Source organism: Aedes albopictus, chromosome 3 (genome assembly GCF_035046485.1).
Source record: "Aedes albopictus strain Foshan chromosome 3, AalbF5, whole genome shotgun sequence".
Taxonomy (NCBI): domain Eukaryota; kingdom Metazoa; phylum Arthropoda; class Insecta; order Diptera; family Culicidae; genus Aedes; species Aedes albopictus.
In genome coordinates this window covers 426112385-426136734 of record NC_085138.1, presented here as the reverse complement: position 1 = coordinate 426136734, position 24350 = coordinate 426112385, and the positions used below count along the sequence as shown (strand labels likewise).

General features: G+C 37.7%; 1 protein-coding gene across 4 annotated transcripts in view; it reads right to left on the bottom strand.

The window, feature by feature from the left end:
* Positions 1-340: 340 nt before the first annotated feature.
* The window catches only part of LOC109433445 (uncharacterized), a 314324-nt gene continuing 290314 nt past the window's right edge, over positions 341-24350 (bottom strand). For 3 of the 4 annotated variants that reach the window (XM_029875817.2, XM_062856424.1, XM_062856422.1), the window contains 5 exons: positions 8688-8907; positions 8326-8617; positions 8138-8266; positions 7737-8082; positions 341-7672 (listed from right to left, as the gene is read on the bottom strand). In XM_029875817.2, coding sequence (XP_029731677.1) covers positions 6574-7672; positions 7737-8082; positions 8138-8266; positions 8326-8617; positions 8688-8907 — 2086 coding nt within the window. In that variant the 3' untranslated portion in view covers positions 341-6573. The remainder of the gene's footprint in view (positions 7673-7736; positions 8083-8137; positions 8267-8325; positions 8618-8687; positions 8908-24350) is intronic. The other variant, XM_029875819.2, reaches the window with a different exon arrangement.

The window sequence follows — 24350 nt, the reverse complement described above, 5'->3', positions numbered from 1 at the left end:
TTGCGTATTTCGGCAACCACTTGTAGTCTTCCTGAAACTGATTACACTCAATCGAAGATTGGAGGGACTACTGGATCAAATTCCAAAAGCAATATCCAAGAACAATGTCAGAGATTTGTTTAAACTTTGTGCTGGCAGATTTGCTAAAAAAACAACTTACCAATGGAATACCTAAAGGCTTTACTGAAGAAATTTCGAAAGAAAATTACCGAGGGAAATCTAGTTGGAATTTTCTTCAGAAACTCTTGTTTGGGTTTTTTTATAATTTTCAATGTCCTTTTAGAGATTCTAGCGGCAATTCTCTAGGAAATCTTTCGTCGATTTCCACAGGAATTGCCGATAGAATCTCTAAAAGGACATTGAAAATTATAAAAAAACACCCAAACAAGAGTTTCTGAAGAAATTACCAGAGTAATTTCAAAAGAAATTGTCGAAGGAAATCAAGAAAGCTTTACTGAAAGAATCCTCAAAGCTAGGCGTTGGTATGGGAACTTGTCAGAAAACACTCTTAAATAATATTACAAAAAGTTCCCAAAGGAATTTGCCAGAGAATTTCTCAAAATAATAATCAAAGTAAATCATCAAAAAATTGTCGAAAGCAATCAGGAAAACACTTGAAGGCATTGCGTAGGCTATTCCCAAGAAATAATACCTAATACATTCCAAAAAGAACTACAAAAATTCTAAAAAAGTGCCAAGATTAATGGCGACGAAATGTTTGAAGACATCTTCTAAGAAATTCTCGAAAGAAAAAACCAGAGAATTTCTCAAAATAATAGCCAAATAAATTCATAAGGAAATATCTGATTAGGTTTTCAACGAAATTGTCAAAGAATTTGCTGAATAAATTTCTTAAAGGAGTGTCCAAGATGTTTAAAGAGAAATTGTCGAAAAAAATCCAAAGCAAATCCTAATAAATATTCAAAGAATATCTGACACATTCTGAAGGGATTTTCTGAAAGTGTCGAAAGATATCAGGAAAACATTGCTGAAAGAATACCCGAATGCATTGATAAGGGGATTATATAAAAATGCGTAAATGAATTCCAAAAAAGAATTTCGGAAAAAAAAAACAAAAATGTTTCCTTAGGTAATTGTTGGAGAAATTTTGAAGAAATTTTCTTAGAAGTTGGCAAAGGAATTGGCCCCAAAATTTTTCAGAAGAAAATTGACAGTTCTCAACGAATTTGATATCTAAATGCCATCATTGTGAGTTTGATAAAGGATGTTGACGGTGACTCAACATGCTGATTTATATCGCAGTGTCAACCTATCAAATTTTTTTGATTTGCCTACTACTGATAACTAGCTGACCCCACGTTAGCTAGAAAAAAATGTTTTAAAAATTCCAGTTAAACGTCTTCAATGAAACTGTTTTCTGGAACATTCCAGAATCTCTCACCAGAATGCTTTTCTCTTGAACGTTTTGTAATCTCCAGAAAGTTCTCAAAATTTAATTAGTTCTGATTTTCCAGAACTTTTCAGAAGGTCCATTTGACATTTTTTTTTCTTGAACGTTGACAAACTCCCCGAACATAATCGGCATTAAAAAAATTGTTCCAGAAAATTCCAGAAGAATAGTTTTCTTATTCTTTCTGAAACATTCAGTAACTTCTGGAAAATACCAGGGAAGTTTAATGTTCCAGAATGTTCTAGAGATTCTTTCTGTTTTCATTTGGAATGCTCAGAAGCTTCCACAAATTTCTCAAACATTTTATGAATTTGGTTGTTCCAGAACCTTCTTAAAGGGTATTTTTCATTCTTTCTGGAACGTTCACAAACTCTCAGACACTTTTCGTAAATTTAAAAAAGTTTGCAGAAGGTCTTTGTCTTATTTTTGTCCAGTAACTTCTCGAAAGTTCTAAGAATTTTGATTATCTAGAACATTTTCGTAGATTATTATTCTTCTTTCTGAAACATTCAGTAATCTCTAGAAAGGTCTCGAAATTTCATGAATTTTGGAGTTCCAGAACATTTCAGAAGGGCCATTACTTCTTTCTTGGACTTTCATTAACTTCCAGAAAGTTCTTGAAATTAAGAATGAAAAGTGTACATAATAATCCAGATGGCTCTTCTCCTTTCTCTGATTGAAACGTTCAGTAACGCACAGAAAGTTTTCGATATTTGAGAAAGTGTGATATTAAGAATATCTCAGATGATTGTTTTACTTTTGTAACGTTCAGTATCTTTCAGGAGGTTTTTGGAAATTTTATGGATTTTTATGTTCCAGAACATTCTAGAAGGTCCTTTTTTGGTTCCTTGCTCGTTCCCTAACGTCCATAACCTTTTCCCAATATAATAAAGTTTCATGCTCTAGAACATTATAGAAGGCTCTTTTCTAAAACGTTTAACAACTTAGAAGTGGTTATTAGAAGCCGAAGTTCTCAGTTTATAACTGAGCTCATAGACACTAAGCTGAGAAGCAGGGTTTGTCCCAGTTGGGACGTTACGCCAAAAAAAAAGGTGTTCCACAATGCTGCAGAAGGTTCTTCTTCTTTCTGAAGCGCCCAGAAACTTCAAGGAGATTCTCGAAAATTTAAGCAGTTCCATATTTTAGAGCATTCCAGAACGTTATTTATTTTCTGAAACTTCCAGAAAGTTTTTAGAATTTTTAGAATATTGATGTTCCAGAACATTCCAGAAGGTTCTTCTTATTATTTCCAGAATGTCAAAAAACATCCAGAAAGTTCTCGTACCTTTTAGAAATTTGATACAACTATGGTGAAACATTTCAACGAAACATTTCAAAGCGTTACGGACAGACAGACAAACAACGCTGGGATTTTATATATATGATGATGACAGAGTTCAACTCTGATATTGCTTCGGAAATGCATACTAAATCTCATGTCGCAGGTCTTCTGCGAATTCATCAGTTGTATTGGAATTTGCTCGACAATTCCTTTTGGATATTTATTAGGAAACTCCTCTCCTCTCTCTCTCTCTTCTTGGCGTAACGTCCTCACTGGGACAAAGCCTGCTTCTCAGCTTAGTGTTCTATGAGCACTTCCACAGTTTTTAACTGAGAGCTTCCTCTGCCAATGACCATTTTGCATGCGTATATCGTGTGGCAGGCACGAATATACTCTATGCCCAAGGAAGTCAAGGAAATTTCCTTCACGAAAAGATCCTGGACCGACCGGGAATCGAACCCGTCACCCTCAGCATGGTCATGCTGAATACCCGTGCGTTTACCGCCTCGGCTATATGGGCCCTAGGAAACATTCATAGTATTTCGTTTTTTTTTTTTTTGAAAACCTCTTTTGAAAACATACATCTGGGATTATTTTAAAAATTGTTGGAAATTGGCAATTTTCTCGACAGTAATTGCGGCATCAACTTGGTTATTCCATCGCCAATAACTTTGGGATTCCTTCGTCAATTGCTTTGCGAATTGATTGAATAATTCTTTCCAAATAAGTTCCAAAAATTCTATGAGAATTTATTTGCCTATTTCTTTAGATACTCTTTCGACAATTCCTTTCTTAATGTTTTCATCAAGTACTTAGGTTTATTTTATTGCCAATTTCTTAGAAACTTCCCTGGTAATTTATTTAGAAATTCAGGTATCCTTAAAGGAACTGCTGAAGCAATTGGCAAAGGATTTCTCGAATGAATTACATTAGGAAATGCGAATTTCCGAAAATAAAATTGCCGGAAGTATTACAGAAATGGATTATTTAACTAATTCCCCAAAAAAATCCGCTCTCAAATAAATTGCCGAAGCAATTCCTTAAAATAAATCTCCTCAGCTTACTTTCTCGGTAATTGCTTTGAAATCGCACAGGGATTTTTTTTTGGTATGGCCAAAAAACTACTGAAGGAATTTCCATAGGAAATGCAAATTTCCAAAATAAAAATTGCCAGAAGAATTTCAAAAATGAACTTCTGAATCAATTTTCAAAAAATAATTGTATTTTCCCAAACAAATTTAGGAAAAAAAAATCTAAAAATTAATCTGCTTAGGTTACTTTCTCGGAAATAATTGCTTTGAAATCTCTGAGAGAATTTCTCTTCAATTTGTAAAGAATTTGTTGAAAGAATTTCTGCAGGAAATGAGCATTTCATAAATAAATTGTTAAATCGATTTTAAAAGGAAATTCTCTTCCAATAAAATTAGAAGAAACTTCTAAAAATAAATCTGCTTAGGTTACTTTTATGAAAATTATTTTGAAATCATTCATGGGATTCCATTGGAAATTCAGAAAGCCCCAAAGGAACTTCGGAAGAATTTGCAAAAGATTTGTCGAATGAGTTACTAGAGAAAACGCGGATCTTCAAAACTAAAATTGCCGAAAGAATTTTAAAAAATTGTTCCTAAATCTTTTTTCAAAAAAAATCCTCTCCAAAGTAAACTACCGAAAGAATTTTTAAATAAAAAATCTAAGAAATTCCCAAACAAATTGCCCATAAAAGATTTTCCGAGGAAGTTTCCAAAAAGTTGTTTATGAAACATTTCAAATTTTTTTATTGGACACTTCTTGCTTGACTTTAGGCTGTTTTTTCTACTAAATTTTAGGCAATTCTCATTTTTATCCGTTATTAAATGCATGAAAAAAATTTCAACGACGGAAAATAATTTGAAACCTTCCGCAAATGAAAGTAGGGTGGGGCGGGGCAAGATGGGTCAGTGCCATTTTCGGGCGCCTTACTCATGTTTTGATTATGTTAATAATTTTGTTAGATGACCAGCATGAATATACAAAATTTTGGGGCATTGATTGAAAAATGATTCACTCTCATTGGAAGTAAAAAATAAAATGGTTTTTAGCCATTTTTCTTATGCGATACATTCCATATAATCTCCATATAAACGGCCGCGGGGCAAGATGGGTCACCTTCAATTTCGAACGTATTTTTGGAGCATTCAAAAGATATTTATTTTTTATTACAAGACTATCTCATAACTCACTTCAATCAAGCGGAATGAACGCTCAAAATTATAACATAAAATTATGATAATTTTTTAGTGAAAACATCGATTTTTAAGACGCCTGCGGACCACTCAAATCGTAAAGTTTTTTATATCTATATATATAAAAATGAGTTTGAATTTCCTTTGAGGCAACAAAACTCAAGAACGGCTGAACCGATCAGCATGACTCTGGCACGGTTCGGTTCGTATTCGTGGTGGCTGTGTTTATAAGTAGGAAAAGTACCAAAAAATATCTAAAAAAGTAAGAAATATGATAAAGTACTGATTTATCATGAACGGGGAAGAAATTCAACACGATCGAAATCAAACCAATCTAGAGTGCGGTGCACCAATGATTTCAACAGTTGTCAAACCACCACAGCTTGGCAAGACAGCGTTTGCCGGGACAGCTAGTTCCAAATAAATTTATAAAATGTTTACTAATAGCTCTTGTTTACTCAGTATGTATATGGAGCATATATGAATGCGGGACAAATCTTATATTTTGACGATTTTCGTTGAGAAAATGTGAATTACTTAAAAGGTGACCCATCTTGCCCCGCACTTTTTTCACGGCACGCAATCGATCACTTTTCAAAACTGCTTGTTTAACATCACATGTTGTATTTGATAAACTTTTTATCGACTTGTACAATAGCTAACTAGTGTATTGAAGAGTAGCGGACGAATACAAACCAATACGATTTGTATTTACAAAGTTATGGTGATCCATTCTTAGGTGACCCATCTTGCCCCGCCCCACCCTATAACTCAAATACGGTTGAAAAAATTGAATTTTGAAAACTTGCATGTAACTTTATCCCCACGAATCCAAAACTATTGGACCGCTCAAATATGACTCGTAGAAGCTATTAAAAAGAACTGAAGGGACAAGAATCAAAGGGGTATAAGTGACCATTTTCTCGATTTTGAGCTGAGTATATCAGTTTTTTTTAGATTTCAAGCTTTCAGGAACTTTTTTAAGATTATTTTTACGATGATTTGAAAAATTATAATAAATCGTAGAAAATTAGGTCGATTTTGGAACTCCATATGGGTTTAAAAATTGGTGAAAAACTTTAAACCTCATTTACTCGAATGTTTTTTTTTTGTCACTTACACCCCTTTGCTTCTAACCCCCTCAACAGTTATTGATTGATAGATGATTAAATAAATTATGTCCATAAATCTTCATCTTTCCACACCGCGCCTCCTCGAACGCTAGGTGTCACAATCCGCCACAAATCGTATTCATCATTTCCACTTCATTCGCGGTTCAGTCGCTCGTTTTAATTGGTTCAATCACTTGCATTTCTTCATTCGTTCTTCCGCTACTGCCACGCTATTTTTCCCTTCTCCACACACCTTACGGGTTATTGTTCATTAAATATTTAGGTCATTTACTCTAGAGAACGTGGATTTTTCCCCTTGCTCCACCTACGAATGATTTGTTTTCCCCTAATTATTGGATTTCTTGCATAGTCTCGTCCCCATCTGGCTGATGATTTTCTCACACTCGCTCTCTCTTCCGCTCTACATATCACCAGAATTCAGTTGCTTTACTTTGGATGTGGCCGCCTCGCATCCTAACGATTGAACGCAAAGTAGTAGAAATCCTGGGACTTCGGCATGGGCTACACCGAAGTCTCCAGCTCTTGTCAACAGAAGCTATCCTTGGTGGGGTCCAGATAGATGGGCGTCAAGGCGTGACTGCTGGCCATGTGATGATGGGGAGCCGAGTGGTGCGCATACGGCGGATGGTGTGGATACCGCCCGTTGGTGTCCACGTGATGCGCCTGCAGCTGGTGCTTCTTCTCGACTCGTTTCCTTCGGGCGCAAGCTGTGAGGCCGGCTGCTAGCGAGAGGAAGAGCGTTAGGGTGGCGGCTGCCACTCCGACGTGCAGAGGAGACAGAGGCATCCGGTGGTCACACTCGGTGGAGCTTTCGTCCTGTCCGGATGGGCAATGGATTTTTCCGTCGCACCAGAGTTCTCTGGGGATGCAGGCTTGCAGCTCTTGACACTTGAATGGACAGTCGTTGCCGGGGTAGATCTCCATCCAGGAAAATTTGTAATCGTTGCCTTCGAACTCTCGCGGCTTTCGGGAACTCTTGAACTCGATAATTAGGCTTTTCGAGATTTCCAGAGCACTGTACTCGTAGGCGTTGTCCCAGCCATCGGAGAAAGCGACAACATCCGGACCGGATGGACAGAGGTCTCGGGAGTTCTTCGGGTTGTTGGTGGAATACACCGTGATGCGAGCGTCTGTCGGGCATGGCGGAGCGGAATGGAGCAATGGCGGCATCCAAAAGCCTTTCATTTTGAGAACCAGGTAGCTGCCTTCGGTTTCAGGTTCCACGAGCCACGGTTGAATCAATGCCGGACAAGGAGTTGGTTTGAGCAAGGCATCACCGCTGCGACCGCGTAATCGGCGAACGCTCCAATCCGTATCGCATTCGTCCTTTTCGAACTCGTAGCGCCCCTCGAAGTAGAAGTCGCGGAAGTCCTGATCGACCTCCATTTGCATTGCGGTGAAACGTACTTCAACGATGCTGGCAGCGAGTGGTGCTAGGTTGATGGAGCTGGACACGTCCGAGCAGAGGCAGTCCCGAGGAAGCGGTGGTATATCTGTCCATGGAACTTCGCTGATCCGTAGGTCTGCAATGGGACCGCTGTGGTGATTACAGTGCCAGCGTCCCGATCGATTCTGCATGTTCTGACAGGAGCGACCTCCGAAGCGTGCTCGCGTTATTGATAACCTACCGAAAGAAGGAAGTCATTGTAAAGAATGTTCATGAATGTCTACAAAATGATTGTTCTTACCTGACGCTTTCGCCAATCCCGGCCTCGAATCGAATCGTACAGGAGATGTTTGGTGATCCACCTCTTCCGTAGAGGAACACATTAGATGGTGATCGGAATATTCCTCTCGAGGCCGATGAGGACCTGAATACTCGATCACAAGATTTGGGATGGAATTGAACGAGTGCAGCTGGTTCAGGCATGGCCGAAGGTGCCACCAAGGGTTCCAGTGGAGCTCCTCCCAACGAATTATCCACGAACTCGTACCGCAACTTGAAAGCGGACGCCGGTCCGTATAGCCTGGCGGTACCGATCGGGCTTGGGCGGTACTCAATCGTTAGGTCGGATCCGGTTGACAAGTAGCTCTCTGAAAAACAGAAAACGATTACTTCATTTCTATGACCATCTGTACCCTTTCTCACCTTGTGTTGAGCAGGGTCGACTTCCCTTGGCGATCAACGATCGCGAGCACAATCTTGGGACCTCCTCGCGACAGATCTGCTCGATCAGGCTGGCGTTCCGGGTGTATTCGGGATGCATGCCTAGGAATACTACGAATTGGTACCACACGCTCAATAAATCACACATCTACACACCAAGGTCAACTTACCGTAAGGTCGCGACGTCACCGACCACCGTCCATCCCAGATGCGGAGTTGCGTGACGCACTCGGCCGGCGATTCAAACCCGGTCGGATCAATGGCCGAGTGGTATTTGATGAACGAGACCCACACGGTTTCGTGCCGTCGGCCTTGAAAGTGGTAGATGCATGAACTCTCCGGCGGAAGGGTGTGCTGCGGGCTTTCCAGTTCGCCCGTTTGACTCTCGAAGGCGCTGATCGAGAACTCGCAACGGCCGGGCTGGCGTATGTAGGACTGCGAGTTGGAGTTCACGTAGAGGACCTTTGATGGAGTAGATGAGTTATTTTAGTTTGCAGCAAACTTTAAAACGCGTTTCTATGAAAATACTCACATGCACTTCCAGTTCAAATCCTGGCAAGAATGTAACCGGATTCGGATGGAACGGCACGTCGTACGGCGAAGTTCTGAACTGAACCATCATGTCTGGCCCGCTGGAAACGATATCGGGCAGAACGTCGCCACCGCAAATCCGTCCTATCTCAGGAGCCTCCAGCGATTTTCCGTCGTGTATCGTGAGGTAATCTTGTTCCACGTAACACTGCTCCCAGCTCCTGTACCGCACAAAGAAAGAGCACAGAAAAGTTCAACCATCGCATTCGCAGCACCGAATCGAACATTCGGAACAAACTTTTGACCAACCAACTTTCACTCTTCACGCTCAATTGATTCCACAATCGAATTATCACATGCTTTCTCCCCCGTTGCACTCACACAAACCTCGCTTTTCGCTTTTGAGAAACAATTGAAAACTCCCTGAAAGAGCCTTTTTCCTTTCGAGAAGGACCAACTTCCCTTGATTCAATATTACAAAAATCAAAGGGAACGAAAGTTTTCGCCAAAACTTCCAACCAGGCCAGAACCCACAGAACTCATCGGTAGGTATACCATGCCATGGTATGTCCGTAGATATGGAGCAATGGTTCTGCATATACAATCGTTTATCAATAACCAAAGATTTCCCCGGTAAGTTCCGTTCCAATCCAATCCCGAGACTCGACAGTGGTGTAGCAGTTGCACATTAATATTCCGGAGCGTGCTCACCGGTGCGGGGTTGCAATATTTAAACGAATCGGAGGAACCCTTCCGTCGTCCAACTCCTCCAACAAATCGAACGAACAAATGCTTCCTAGAAAAACTTTCCACATCCGTTCGTTCTGATAGAGATAGAACTCCCCCATCCCATCCGCAGCCCAGGTTTCCATACTTCCATATGAAATGATAATTCCGAAATAATAATTTACAAGTTTTGCATCCAAAGCTGTGCTACATCGCGGTGGTGCGGTGCATGGGGCCGAGCGCGTCAGAGCACAGCTGGTAATGGAAGTTTAGCAGCGAGATAAATCCTATGCGGAAGAAATTGGAAACTAGGAAAAGATGCGACGGTGCCATGCCAGTTCGGATTCCGACCAACGACGACGACGGTAAGAGAATCTAATGCCGGTGGGGAATAGCGCTCAGGTGTTGCAGTCGGGAAATCGAACAGTAAAGGTTGGTTACGGACGGGTTCACCACCACAAAACATGAGTAAATTCACACTATAAAAATAATCTTTTCACAAATTGTTTATTTCCAATTTCTTCTGGTTTTCCTTTATGATGCAATCTTGTACAAGTCTTTGTATTTCTTCGAAAATTTCTCAAGAGATTTCTTCAGAGATTCTTTCAGGAATATTTCTTGAATCATCTTCAGGAGTTTCCTTCAGAATTTCCTCAGTAATTCTTCAGAAAATTGCTTTATGGTTTGCTACAGAGGCTCTTGTGTGTATTCCCTTATGTATATCTTTATGCATTCCTGAAGGATACCCCTAGGACTATTATTAAAGATTCCTCCAGGAGTTTTTTTTAAGGTACTTGCAGGAATTCTTGTAGAAGCTTCTCAAGAAATTCTTCTAGGATTTATTTCCATTTTTTTCTTCTTGATAAATTCCATTGGAATTATTTTCATATAGATTAGGAGGTTTTTAAGAAATTGTTCATTTTCAGAAAATAAAAGAACTGTTTCAGAAATTATTGCCAGTCCCTTGATGTATTCCGGGTTTATCTCAGGAAACTATTTAGAAATCTTCTTTTTCTTCTACAATATTCTTCTGCTTTCATTCAGGTATTGCTAAGAACTTATGCAAAGCGGATACGGGGATTCTCTCGGCTTTTGCAGTCGGTGACAGCAGCGAAAACAAGTTTGCCTCAACTTCCGACGGTTTCGGCAGAAGTTGAGGCAAACTTGTTTTCGCTGCTGTCACCGACTGCAAAAGCCGAGAGAATCCCCGTATCCGTTCAAGCCTACAGTCGATAAGCAATCAGATTAAACTTATGCAAAGCTTTCTACAGGATTTTTTTCAATTTTTTTTCCGGTGATGCTTTAGGAATTTCTCAAAATTCTTGCAAAAATTACTCCAAAATCTATGTTGGCATTCGAATATCTATGATTGGAATTTTCCTAAAAAAATAAAAAAAATCTCTTATAAAGGGTGTTTCAGTTCCAAAAATTCCTTCAAAAATAACATTTTGGGAAAAAAAAATCTTGGGTGGTTTTCAAAATTATTTTTCCTTTTTTTTGTTTCTTTGTTTGCAATTTTCGCAAGGATTTCTGCAGACATTTTCAAAGACATTCCTCAACAAACTCCTCCAGCAATTTCTCCATGAATCTCTATAGAAAATCGTGAAGCATTTTCTCCTTGCACTTACAGGGGATACTCAAAATAACAGGGACAGGTAAAATTTTCACTTTTCAAAAAATGTTCAACTAGCTGTAACTTTTCGAAAAGGGCATCACATATTCTCAAATTTTTACTGTAAGTTCATCAACTAGTTGTGCATCAGTGGTCTAAAAGATCGGGCTACTCTACACGAAGTTAGAAAGATTCTAGAAAAGGGTATAATTGTTCGTTTGCCTACTTTGAGCTGTTATATCTCCGAATTCAATAAACCGAATGCAATGAAATGTTGATCATCTATGACAAATATAATGAGCTATCAAAAGCTTTTGACTAAACTTAAAATTCTTCACACGAAAGAAAACTATAACGACTAGCTTATTTTTCTAATATTGTGGTATATTCAAAACTTCATCATTGTTTCGAATTTCGAGATAGTAATTATAGTTCATTTAAATTCCTGCAATGGACTTGAATATATTTATGTTTTAAAGGAAAGACACCAAATGGCCGGCAATAAAATGAAAAAGTATTGGGATGCATATGAAAAATAGATTAATTTACTGAAAAAACATAGAAACAATTAAACCGCTATAACTTTATTTTCTTATTAATAATTTTAAATTAAGTGAAATGTTTTTAAAAGTTCACTACATTAGTCATAAATGATCAAAATTTCATTGCATTCGGTGCATTGAATCCGGAGATATAACAGCTCAAAGTTGGCAATCGGATAATTATACCCTTTTCTAGAATATTTCTAACTTCGTGTAGAGTAACCCGATCTTTTCCAAAATTGGACCACTGATACACAACTAGTTGATACTTTACAGTAAAAATGTGAGCACATTTGATGTCCTTTTCGAAAAGTTACAGCTAGTTGAACATTTTTAGAAAAGTGAAAATTTTGCCTGTCCTAGTTATTTTGAGTATTCTCATATTTTTATGAATTAATGTAAAACTGGATGTTTTTCCTTATTTTATGTTTTTTTTTTAATTAAATAACGAAGCTATATTTTGAAAATCACATTTGAAGAAAGGATTAAGGAATCTTCAGATTTTTTTCCCATTGGAGAATATTATTAATTTTAACAAAAACCATGTTTTTCGATTTTTCTTAATACACTTTGTAAAAACTGGAAACAGGTTCCACTAAGAAAACAAATCAGAAAAAACCTTGAGCCTTCCTCTATATGTGTACCCATGGAAATCAATTTTGAAAACATTGCTTCGTTATTTAATAGACAAAAATCAAAATCCAAAAAACAAGGAAATGCATCAAATTTTGCTTAAAGTAGATATATAAAGAAGTTTCTTGTGGTATTATCACAGATATTCATCCAGGAATTCCTCTAGATTGTTTTTCGGGGAAGCTCTAGAATATTTTTAGGGGTTTCCGTTAGAGAATTATTCAAAGGAATTCCATCAGGGTTTTTTTTTCATGAATTCATGTAGTGTTTTCTGTGCAATTGGGTTCTTTAGGGGTATTCGGATTATTTCATAATCAGATTCTCCGCCCAAAACTTAGTCGAAATCCAAAATTTCATAATTTTTGGAGTCCGGGAACTATTTTTAAAATGCATTTAAAGTTTGTATGGGGAAATTTTTTTGTTCGGGTTGAACTGTCACTTTAGCGATTGAACTGTCATTCTATCCACGAAAATTAAAACTGTTTTGTTGATTTACCCATCAAAACAAAGGTGTTGGAATCCAATTAAATCACGTTATACTCAGAAAAATGAGCTCTTTCGATAAGGCTATAGAAAATAGCAATATTTTATTCACTAAACAACCCAATTCCTAAAGAACTTCTAAAAAAAAAACCGGAAGAAAATCTAAATTATTTTCCACAGGAATCACTGAAGAATCCCGGGAGGGCACTGCAGAAGCAATTTCTAAAAAAACGTGATAGGAATCACTGAAAAAATTTCTCAAGCAATTTTTAAAGGAACTCTTGGAAGAATTTTCCAAGGAACCTTTGTAAGATTTTCTAGAGGCATTTCTGAGATACTCCATGGAACAAGTTAGGAAGAAAGTCTTTGCTTAACTTCCTGAAAAAATCCGAAGACTCTGAAGAGGTCTCTGGAGATATGTTTGAAGGAATCCGCTTCGGAATTTTTGAAAGTATCCCTGGAAGGATTTCGGATGAAATCACCAGTAGATTCCCTGTGAAATTTCCAAGAAGTACTCTGGAGAAAATAAAAAGAAATTTGGAAGAAAAATAGCAGAAGATTATTCTTTGGAACTTCCTGGAGAAACTAATCGGGTGGTGGATTCCTGGGAAAATTTATTGATGGAGGATTTTTGGAACAATCATTGGATTTCTGAAGAAATAACAATAGGTTTAACTAAAAAAATATTCTGACAATCACCTGTAATTATACCTAGAGAAAAAAAATCCTAGGATATTTCTGAAAGAATACGTGTGGAAGTTCTTTGGAAATATTTCTGAATAAATTCCTTAACGAGTCCGAGGAGAAATTCTAAAAGTTTCCCTTAAAAAATGCCGGAAAAACTTGGAGGACTGTCTGAATGAAATTCTGCAGGAATATCTGGAGGGACTCCTGGCTGACCTGGCTGAATCATTTGAATTAATAATGGAAGAATGTCTAGAAGAATTCCTTCAAAAAATTCTAAATGAATTCGTGAAGTTATTCTTGAACTTTTCTTGAACAAATCTCTGACAGCTTCTTGAGGAAATTTCTTAGAACTGAAAGAAATTACTTACGAAATAATTGAAGGTATTTCAGGAGAAATTTTCAAACGATTTACTTAATTATTTTCTAGAAAAATTTCTTCAGCAATTCCTGGTGATGTTTATTGGAACCAATTTAATCCAAAAGAACTTTTGAATCACTTAGCACAGAGAACCAGCCTAGGGCTGAAAATCTCTTTAATAAAGACAAAATAAAACTTTTAAAGAAATTCAGTGTCAAATTGTTGAGGTCACATCTTAATAAAGCAATGCATTTTTTTAATTTCTGGGAGAATTCCCTTCATAAGTGCTACAGTGAATTCATTCAATATTTACAAGAATTTCTTGGAAAATGACCGATGGCCTCCAGAAGAAATTCGTATTTCAACCCCTTTTGGCATTCCCAGTGGAGTGCATGGAAAAATTAAAAAGGAACTTCTGAAAATAACGCAATTCGCGAAGGAATTCTTAGAGATATTCAAGAAAGCACTTCAAGGAAAATTCTTGAAAAAAATAAACTCACGGATGAATCCTAAGGATTTCCTGGTAAAATTTCGAAAGAATTCCATAAAAATTCATGGAGATATTCTTGAAGGAACTCCTGGAGAAACTCCCAAGTTTAACTCTGTAGGCAAATATGCCACATGAGTTCTCAAAAATCTGTTTCCCATACAAAATTGGGTAAAAAATGTTTATTCCATAGAAATAAAAAAAGTCAAAATCTGTATTTCATGTAAAATGCAACCTGCACGGATGCTCAAAAACGTTGACACCAAAAAGCTGTTCGTATGGTTTCCTTGCCTGGAAGAATTCTCTAAATAGTTTTTGAGAAAAAATAAGTATAAATCCTGAAGAAATTCGTAAAAGAGCTCCTACGGAAATTTCCAAAACAAGTATTCGAAGAATTATCGAAGAGTTTGTTGAAGAACTCATGATCGACGATTTCCTAAAGAAACTTCTGGAGAAATTCGTAATTGAAATTGAGGGGGAATTCCCGAACAAGTTGAAAAATAAAAAAAAAAAACTCTTGCTAAAATTTATGAAGGAACTCCCAGGGAAATTCCCGAAGGAACTCTTGGAAGTGTTCTCAGGGTTTTTTTCTGTATGAACTCATAAGTATTTGTCTTCAAGATTTCCTAGAGGAACTACAAAATCAAATCCTGAAGAAATCCCCGAAGGAAATTTTGGGAAAAATAGAAGAAGATCCGGGAAAACTCATTAAGGAACTCGACTTATCATGTCACTCCGAGAAGAATGCTGTAAAGAACTAATGGAAGAATTTTCGATTTTATTTTAAAACTAGCTGTACCCGGCAAACTTTGTCTTGCCTACTGCGTTTTTTGACGTTTCAAGTTTCTAGCCAAGACCAAATCCCCGGTCAAAATGTATGGAAGATCGATTTTCAAAAACTCTCAATTTTTCCATGTTTTTTGCCTCACAAACCTTCCTTGGGTGAAAACTAACAGAACAAAACAAAGACGACCAAAATCGGTGCTTCCGTTCGCAAGTTATGCGCGGTCCCACGTATGCCACTGCATTTTTATATATATAGAAGATATTTCAGGAACGAAATTTTGGAAACAAATGTCTTGAGCCATTAGAGGGGAAAATCCCATTTTAATTACTACTAGAGGTGTTTCTCTTGAACTCTTGAACTCCGGGAGATCCTTTGAAAGCTCCTTTTGTAGTTTTATTTGAAAATTTATCCAGGAGTTCCCTAGTGATTCTCTCATCAAGTTCCATGAGGAATTCCTCCAGGAGTTCCATCGGGAATTTTTCCAAGAACTCCTTTATAAGTTTATGTGGAAATTTCTCCAGAAGTTCAACATGAATTTCTCAAAAAGTCCCTTGGGCAAATTCTTCAGATGTCCCTTCAACAATTGTTCCAGTAGTTCATTCATTAAGAATTTCTTCAAGAGAATTCTTCCTAGAATGCAATCGGAAATTCCTCCGAAAGTTTCATCAGGGAAGTCTTTCATGACTTCCTTCGTTCCTCTCTAATATCATAAAATATTTATCCAGGAGTTCATTTGGGTTTATCTTCAGCAGTTTTATTGAGATATTCATAAAAAAAACCTCCAGAAAGTAAATTAAAAAATCCTCCCGGAGTTAAATAAGCTATTCCTTTAGATTTTTACCTGAGAATTGCTTCGGAAATTGCTTCAGAAGTTCTATTAGGAATCTTTCCAGGAGTGCAAGTACAAATTCCTCCAGGTGTTCCCGTTGGATTTTTGTAGGAATTCTCGGGATTTCCTCCAGGAATTGTCTCGGAAATTTCCTATAAAAGTTCACCAGGAGTTCCTCTCAAAGTTCCTCCAGTAGTTTTATTTGAGAATACCTCCAGGAGATCTCTAGTGATTCTCTTCTCGAGTTCCATTAAGAGTTCTTCCAGAAGTTCCATCGGAAATTCCTCCAGGTATTAATATGGGAATTTCTCCAGGAGTTCCAGTGCAAATTTCTGTAGCAGTTTGTTTTGGAACCATCCAAAAATCCGATTGGGAATTCCTTCAAAAGTTATGCCAGGGACTTTTGAGAAAATTCGCGATGGAGGTTCTGTAAGAATTCTCGGTGGCACTCCTGAAGAAGTTTGTGATTAAACTCATAGAGAAATTCTCAATTCCTGAGGAAATTAAAAAAAAATCTGAAGGAGTTTGGACTGAATCATATAGAAGGATTCCAAACGGTATAGTTTCCATTGCTGCGAGAGAAATTCACAAGGGCAATCCTTGAGAAATTCTTGAAGAAATACCTGGAGGAATTCTCAAAGGACTTTTTAGAGAACAAATGATGAGCAATTTGCAAAGGAATTACAAAAGCGACTCAGGAAAGTATTAATTGAAAAAAAATCCTGAAAGAACTTTTGAACGAATGCCTCATGATTTTCTGGAAGAATTCCGAAAACAAAACTACTGAAAGAAATCCAGAAGTATGGTTTGGAAGACTTCCCAAAGACATTTTTCGAAGAACTCCTTGAGAAACTCCTGGGGAAATTCCGAAATACAGTTCTGGAGGAATTACCGAAAAAAATTGAAAAATAGAACAAACTCTTGGAGGAATTCATGAAATAATTTCTTAGTAAAATTTAGATGACCAATTAGCCTTGTAGAGGTTTTGAGAATCGTCATAAACCTATTATATTTTATTTTGGTTTTATGATGGCTCCTAAAAACTTTTGTAGTCAATTTGACAAAAGAAAAATACTAGGGCTCTTACGAAAACTCATGAAGAACTCTTTGAAGTATTCTCCAGGGTTTTCTGGAAGAACTTCTTAGTATTTTCTTATAAAACTCCTGAAGGAATTCCCACAGAAAACTCGGGAGGAGTTCCTGAAGGATCTCATCGAATAATTCATGAAGAAACTCGATTCATCAAGGATCTCCTGGAAGATTTCTACTTACTTGGAAAAATTTCCAACAAATATCCTGGATAAATTCACCGGAGGAACATGTGGAGCATTTTTCAGAATAATTTCATGGAGGAATTTCCAGAATAACTCCTCGACAAAGCTGTCAAAGGAGGTTCTGGACAATTTTGGGAGGAACTTTAGGAGAGACAGTCGATAAAATAGATAAAATCATTCCCGGAAGACCTGCCTTTGAACTCAAAGAGAACATCGTGAAGGCAAACCTGAAGGGATTTCCTTAGAATCATCTAGAGATACTTCAAAGGTACTGCTGAAGACAAATCTCGTAATAATTTTTCAACGAAATGAACTCCTGGAAATTTCCAAACAAACTCCTGGAGAATTAATCGCTGAACGATAATCATGGAGTAAAAATAAAACCCGAAAAAAAGTTGAAGTGAGTTTTAAAGAATTTTCCAAATGCTGTAGATGATATTCTCAGAAGAACTTTTGGAATTCGCCAATGGACTCTTGGATAGATTCACGAAGGATTTTATGAAGGAACTGACGAAGAAACTCTTGAAGAGGAGGAACTGAAAGACAACTTTTTGAGTATATTGATAAAACATTTATGAGGAAACTAGTTATAAATTTACGAATTAATGCCTGAGGTATTTCTAAAAGATTTTCTGTAGGAAATCCACAAATGCTTTCCGGGTGAACCCTAGATAAAAAAAATGTCATATTTCTGGATATGGAAGAACCCTGGAAGGCATCTCTGGAGAAATTCTCGATATAACTTTTTTCTAGATGCAGCCGAAGAAAATCCTGAAGAACTTTTCGAAAAAAAAGTTTGATAAATATCCGAAGAAGTTTCCGAAAAAACTTTTGAAGGAACTAACAAAAGAGCCATTGAAATAAATTTCAAGGGAATTCCTGAAGACAATTCTGAAGGAACTCCTGGATAAATTTCCGAACATATCTAGGAATGGCTGTAAAACCGAATGAAATCCTGTAAGAAACTTCCAAAGAAACTCTGAAGTAATTTCCAATGGAACTTTTGTACACACTTACGGAAAGTTTCCGCAAATTTTTTTGAATGATTTATACATTTACAAAGGATCTTCTGCAAGAGCTTCCACATGAATTCCTGGAAAAAATGCAGGAAATGAACCCTACAAGAACTCTAAATGAATTCATGTAGGAATTCAGGAATCCTGCAATTGTAGAAATTTATTACTATTTTTTTTTATAATTGTTGGAGGAATTCTCGAGGTAACTGCTGGAGGTATCGTTAAAAAAAACTTCAGTTAGAGTTACCGAAAGGTTTCTTGAAGAAATTTCTACTTGCTGCCCCAAATGGCACTGTAAATACTTGAGCAATGTCTTCGTTCAACACTCTCAGTAAATGATCTGACCTAATTATTTTAAAAGAGACTAAGTTATTTCTGCAGGCGCTTTAAAAGATCTAAAATTAAAAATCAATCCGAAGTCCTTTCTAAACATTGTGTAGTTGCTTTTGACAAAGGAAATTAATGACAAAATTCCCAAAGGAACTCCTGTAGGATTTTTTGGAGAAAAAATTGAAAGCTCCAGGAGCAATTCGTAAAGGAATTCCTAGAGCGATGAGGGAAAGTGCTCCTGAGGAAGTTCCTTAAAAAAATCCTGCAGTGGAAAAATTCCGAAAAATTTCCAAAAAGATTTCCACAGAAAGTTGGAAAGTCAGCCTGTAGGAATATACTAAGTAACTCCTGGGTGCGTTTCCAAATAAAGTACTGCAAGAAACTTCAACATAACTTTTGAGAAAAAAAAATTAAGTAGAACTCTCAAATAAATTCGTGATGAACTCCTAGGGAGATATTCGAAAAAAGCCTTGTAAGAATCAACAAGGATATTACTAAAAAAAACATCATAATCATTGCCTGGAAGAATTCCTAAAGAAATTCATTAAAGAACTCCTTAAAAAACTCATAGAGTGGTTCAGTAAAACACGCACCATGAAAAACGCACGCTTGTGATACACGGCGTGAACGTAGTGCCGTTGCAGGTAGTCAAAGACGCGACTGCTCGAGGGTTAAAATAACAATTATGTAAGAAATTCTTCGATAAATTCATTAAAGAACTCATATGGAAATTCCAGAAAGATTTTTTTGTGGAATTCCTAAATAAAATTCTGTAGAAATTGCCGAAGGAATTTCAGGATAAAACAAAACAAGGAATAGTTCATGATGGAACTACATTTATCAGGGAACTCCTGAAAGAAATCTGAAAGCAACTAATGGAGAAATTTTCAACGAATATCCTGGACAAATTCGCCGGAGGAACTTCTGAAGGATTCACAGGCTATTTTTTTGAAGAGATAACCAAAGTAATTTGTACAGAAAACTTCCCAAAGAAGTCCTGGATTTTTTTCCGAAAAATCGCCTATTGAAATTTTCGAAGGATCTTCAGAAGACATACTGGAAAAAACTTGTAATTAGATGGCACAGAATGTAGATTATTGACAAATTGAGAGGTGAAATTTGAGAGAACTTTCTTAATTCTAAATTAACCTCTAAATTATTCTTGAGAAATCGTGAAAGAAAAAAATGTTGGATGGTCACCCGAATCAACTCCCAAAGGAATTCCTGGAGGAATCTTTGAACGTATTCCTATAGGAACTACCCAAGGAAGCCTTGAAGAGTTTTCCAAATTTTTGAAGGATTTTCCGGAGAAATGGAATATCTTCTGAAAGTATTATCCAATTCCGAAAAATATTTATAAAAAATTACGACCGAAAGAACTTCGAAAAAATAAATCCCGAATAAACTGCTGTTAAAAAGAGAGTGTTGAAGGAAGTTCTAAAGAATTTTCCAAAAAAATAAAAAATTTCCAGAGAAACTGTTGAACTGGGTAAGAGCTGTAAATTTCGTTTCAAACGCTTAATCGGTTCACGTCGTACCTCGGTCACACACCGACCAGTTTTCCTTCCACCTTTCTATGAAACACTATGAACAACCACGCTATCAGCCACTTTCCTTCCATATGGCAATCAAAGTTATTGCTACGGGAAGTCGCTCTCTAGCACACGTGCTGCGCCCCGGGAAAGTAAACCAAGGCAGAAGTAGGTAAATTTATGAATCGAAAAGAAGCGACGGAAACCGGGGAGGGGTCCTACACCGGGTGGTTTCCAAGGAATCAAGATGTGAATTCTAATTTGCTGAATCATTCTGTTACTAAATGGCGAAATGGGGATGAAGTGATTCACCGCTTTAGCAGCAGCAAAAAAAAAAAAAGAAACTCCCTAAACTGTTAAACGGAATGGAAATTTCCAGATCTCCGGATACATCGCAACATCAAACGTGTGTCAGCAGATACGCGCTCGAATATCCAACTTGCGGAAAATGTTCGTTTCTCATCAGCGCAAATCATGCCCTCCGCAAAACAGCAAACAGAATGGATAGTTTCGCCAGCTGGTTGTCTTTGCTTGTTCGTTTCCGAGCGCGCAGAGCTTCTGTTCCGTTCGGGTCCTGTGTGACTGCGGTGGTGGGGTCGTATGTTACGATGGGGTTTCCACCCAGCCAGACCCAATGCAATGTGCCCTTCGTGCTCCAACCTCCCACCGACCCGATTGGTGATGATGCCGGAGTCGTTATAATTCGTTGTCATTTAATTTAGTAAATTGCAATTGCTACTGCTGTCGTTACCATATATGTACCTCTAACTGCGTTGGCAGTTCTCGAACAAGCGAGTTTGTTCGCTCAGCTGTCTCTCTGTTGCTGGGGTGGATAATGGGTGTGCGACAAATGAAAATTGACAAAAAAATGCATATGAAAATTACATCAGTTGCAAATGATAATCCATAAGCTGTACTTGATGTTATTTTTATGTATTGAACTATAGAACCTATCATTAATCAAACGAATTCAATAAAAATTACTTGTATGCAATTCAGTATCATAATTTCTATTTTATTTAACTCAATTCGGTACCGTAATGGTCAATTTTTCTGAACTGTTTCATTATGCAACTGAAATGAGTTGCATAATAAAAAATAGTTGCATAATGTTCAGCACTTTTTTCAGCACTCTTCTTATTTATCCTACTCGGCAAGCCTTGTTAGATAAATGTTCGACTCGTGCTGAAAAAATCAGCTTTTTGCAACTCGTCACATAAATAACTATTATGCCATTGCCTGGGGGTGTATAAACTTTGAATGTGTATAAATTCAAAAAGGCATAAAAAGAGGGAATTTTGTGCATACGCTAGGCCAGGGCTTTAATGAGCGAACCTAGTTCGCGGGAGCCGTTCTTGCTCCTGGGCCTTTGAGGTGGGGCCAATATGGAGTTTTCAAAAACTTCCCATAGAGCCCGAAAAAGGGGTTTCAGGGCGTTTCAGAAGGTAGTTTCATGGCCTTCTAGGGCGTTCCGTCAGGTTTTATTGACGTTTTAATTGAATTAAAATGGATTTCAGGGGCGTTTCAATAGTATTAACCTTCGTCGTGCGTTAGCTGACGCTCACCACGGTCAGCGTGCATATCTGGGTCAAAATAAATCCAATGCACGACTAGGGTCATGGGGGTTTCAGGGAAGTTTCAAGAGACTTTCAGGGCGATTCAGTGGGATCTCAAGAGCCTTTAAAGGGCGTTACAAGGGGTATCAGGGGCGTTTGAAGAGCTTGTCAACTTTTTTCGAGCGTTTCAAGGGATTTTCAGGTGACTTTCAGGGGGTTTTAGAGCCTTTTAAACGCGTTTCAAGGGATTACAGGGGCATTTCAAATTGATTATTCAAGGGGCAATGAATGGGATTAAAGAGGTTTCAGGGGCGTTCCGAGGCATTTCAGGTCAGAATCGTATCACATCAATCGCCCCGTGCACAAAAAAAGGTGACAACGGAGGGCTTTTCCCTAATTTTGGCAAAGGACGGAGCATGGATCATCGGTAATGAGAGGGGTTTAACCCCAAAAACCCCTCTCTTGTGCATAGTATGGTGTCAAGGGGTTTCAGGTTTCAGAACCCTAACATAAAATGAGTTCTAGGGACATTGCAAATGAATTACATCGATTTCAAAACCATTTCAATGGGATTATTAAGGTTTCAGAGGCATTTCAAGCAGTTTCATGAGGTGCGTCCATGAATGACGTAGCTTCTTAGGGGGAGGGGGAGTCTGGGATAGTGTGTCGAACCATGTATTAGGTTTGCGTGAATATGCTACGAGGGGGAGGGGAGTAAAAAGTCGGCCACAAAATGCTGCGTCATTTATGGACGTTCCCAAAGGATTTTGTGAAGGGGCCTCTGAAAATCCCCTAAAACTTCCTGAAATACCTACAATATCCACCTAATCCCCCACGGACGCCACGTAAGACATCTGAGACCCTCCGAAACATCTGAAAACGGCTAAGCAACGCTTCTGAAACACGTCTTATAATTCCCAAATTGAAAAAAAAAAATATTCCACGCAGCATATAGAATCAAGAAACCTTTCACACCTAGGCAAATTTGAACCGAAAATTCTTAAATGTTTTATTGGTTTAAGTTTACAATCCGTGGTGGTTGAAACATACTAAAACTACAGCGATTCCTTAAGCAGTTCTTGCTGAAATTTCTCCAGTCCAACGGATTACTATATAAATTGCTCCAGAAATGGTTAACATTCCATTAGGAATTTTTAATGGATTTTCTACTAGGTATATCGTGGAATTTTACTTGAAATTATGTTCCGGGATTCGTCTAGTGTTTTTTTTGGAGTTATTGTTGACGATCTTGTAGGGATTCCCCTAAGAATTCCTCAGGAATTTTTTATTGACATTTCACAAGTAGTCCTCGGAAATTTCCTTGACTTCCTTGGGCATAGAGTATCTTCGTGCCTGCCACACGATATACACATGCAAAATGGTCATTGGCAGAGGAAGCTCTCAGTTAAAAACTGTGGAAGTGCTCATAGAACACTAAGCTGAGAAGCAGGCTTTGTCCCAGTGAGGACGTTACGCCAAGAAGAAGAAGAAGAAGTAGTCCTCGTGGGTATTCCTCGCTCGTCGAAAAAAAAAAGAAAACCGTACAAATACATGCTGCTCTAAAATTGTCTTATATTGTAAATCTTAAAAAGCTATGCATTTTTTTGACTGAAACCTGGTGTTTTTTTGGTTAGCATTCAAAATATGATCAAATATAAAAAAAAATTCTCTATGGAAAATGGCTTTAGGAGAAAACGTGAATGCCAAAACGTCGAAAGCCAAAACTGCAAAAGGAACATGATGTTGTTAGGACAAAATGTCGAAAAGGAGTAATCTAAGCAAATATTGAGTTACATATATAAATACAGGGTGCTTTTTGGCCCATGACCATGAAAACTGGATAAAACATATTTTTTTGCATCCAAACACAATTTGACCCTTTCAACGTATTTTCCAGAAATTCAATTCAATGTTCAATTGACCAGATGTTTCAAAAGTTATAAGTTTTCGAACATTTTATTTAAACTTCAATTTTTTAGACCATACTTTCGTAATACTGGTAACCCTAATGGTGAAATTCAAAATGCGGGGCATATTATTTTTGAATCACCATAAACCTACCATGAATCATGACATTCGAAGATTCACTACATCGATTGCCTATGGAACGGTAGTCTGAGAAACCCGATTCTTTTTTTTTTTTGCGGGCAAATTACTGGGATTCCTTCAGGAATCAGGAATTCACGCCACGATTGTCCCAAGGATTCTTCCCGAGAGTTCGACAGAGATTTTTCAAAGGATTTCTCTCCAACATTATTCTTTTCAACGGAGGGAATACTTACGAGACATTTTTTGGAAAATCTCCAGGAATTCTTTTACGGGCTCCTGTAGAGATTCCTACGATAATTTTTTCCAAAGATTTTTGCAGCTATTAGTCTCAGGTATCAGGTATCAGAAGGCCGGCTCCAGAGGCACGTTATCCTCCATTTGGGACATTTGTGCCATCGCCAAAATAACAGCCTATTTCATCATCTACCTGAGGGAAAAGGAAGGAAAAAGGATTTGGATGGGGATAGGGACAGGTAGGGAAATAGGAAAAATACCCTGGAAGAGGGTACTAACGCATAAGCGTACCACAATGGGTTCAAACAGCGCCCTGAAAAGGGCACTGTAATAACGCATAAAGCGAAAGAGAGCCTATAGCTCTTTACCACAGCGGGTTAAGAACAACAGAATATCCTGAAGATTCAGGTTTCTGAAGTCAGTTTCACTTAATAAGTGTTTACCGAATACTCGGAAACGCAGTTGCGCGAAAACTGGACAGTTACATATCAAATGATACGAAGTTCCATAATCGGATTCACAGCTATCA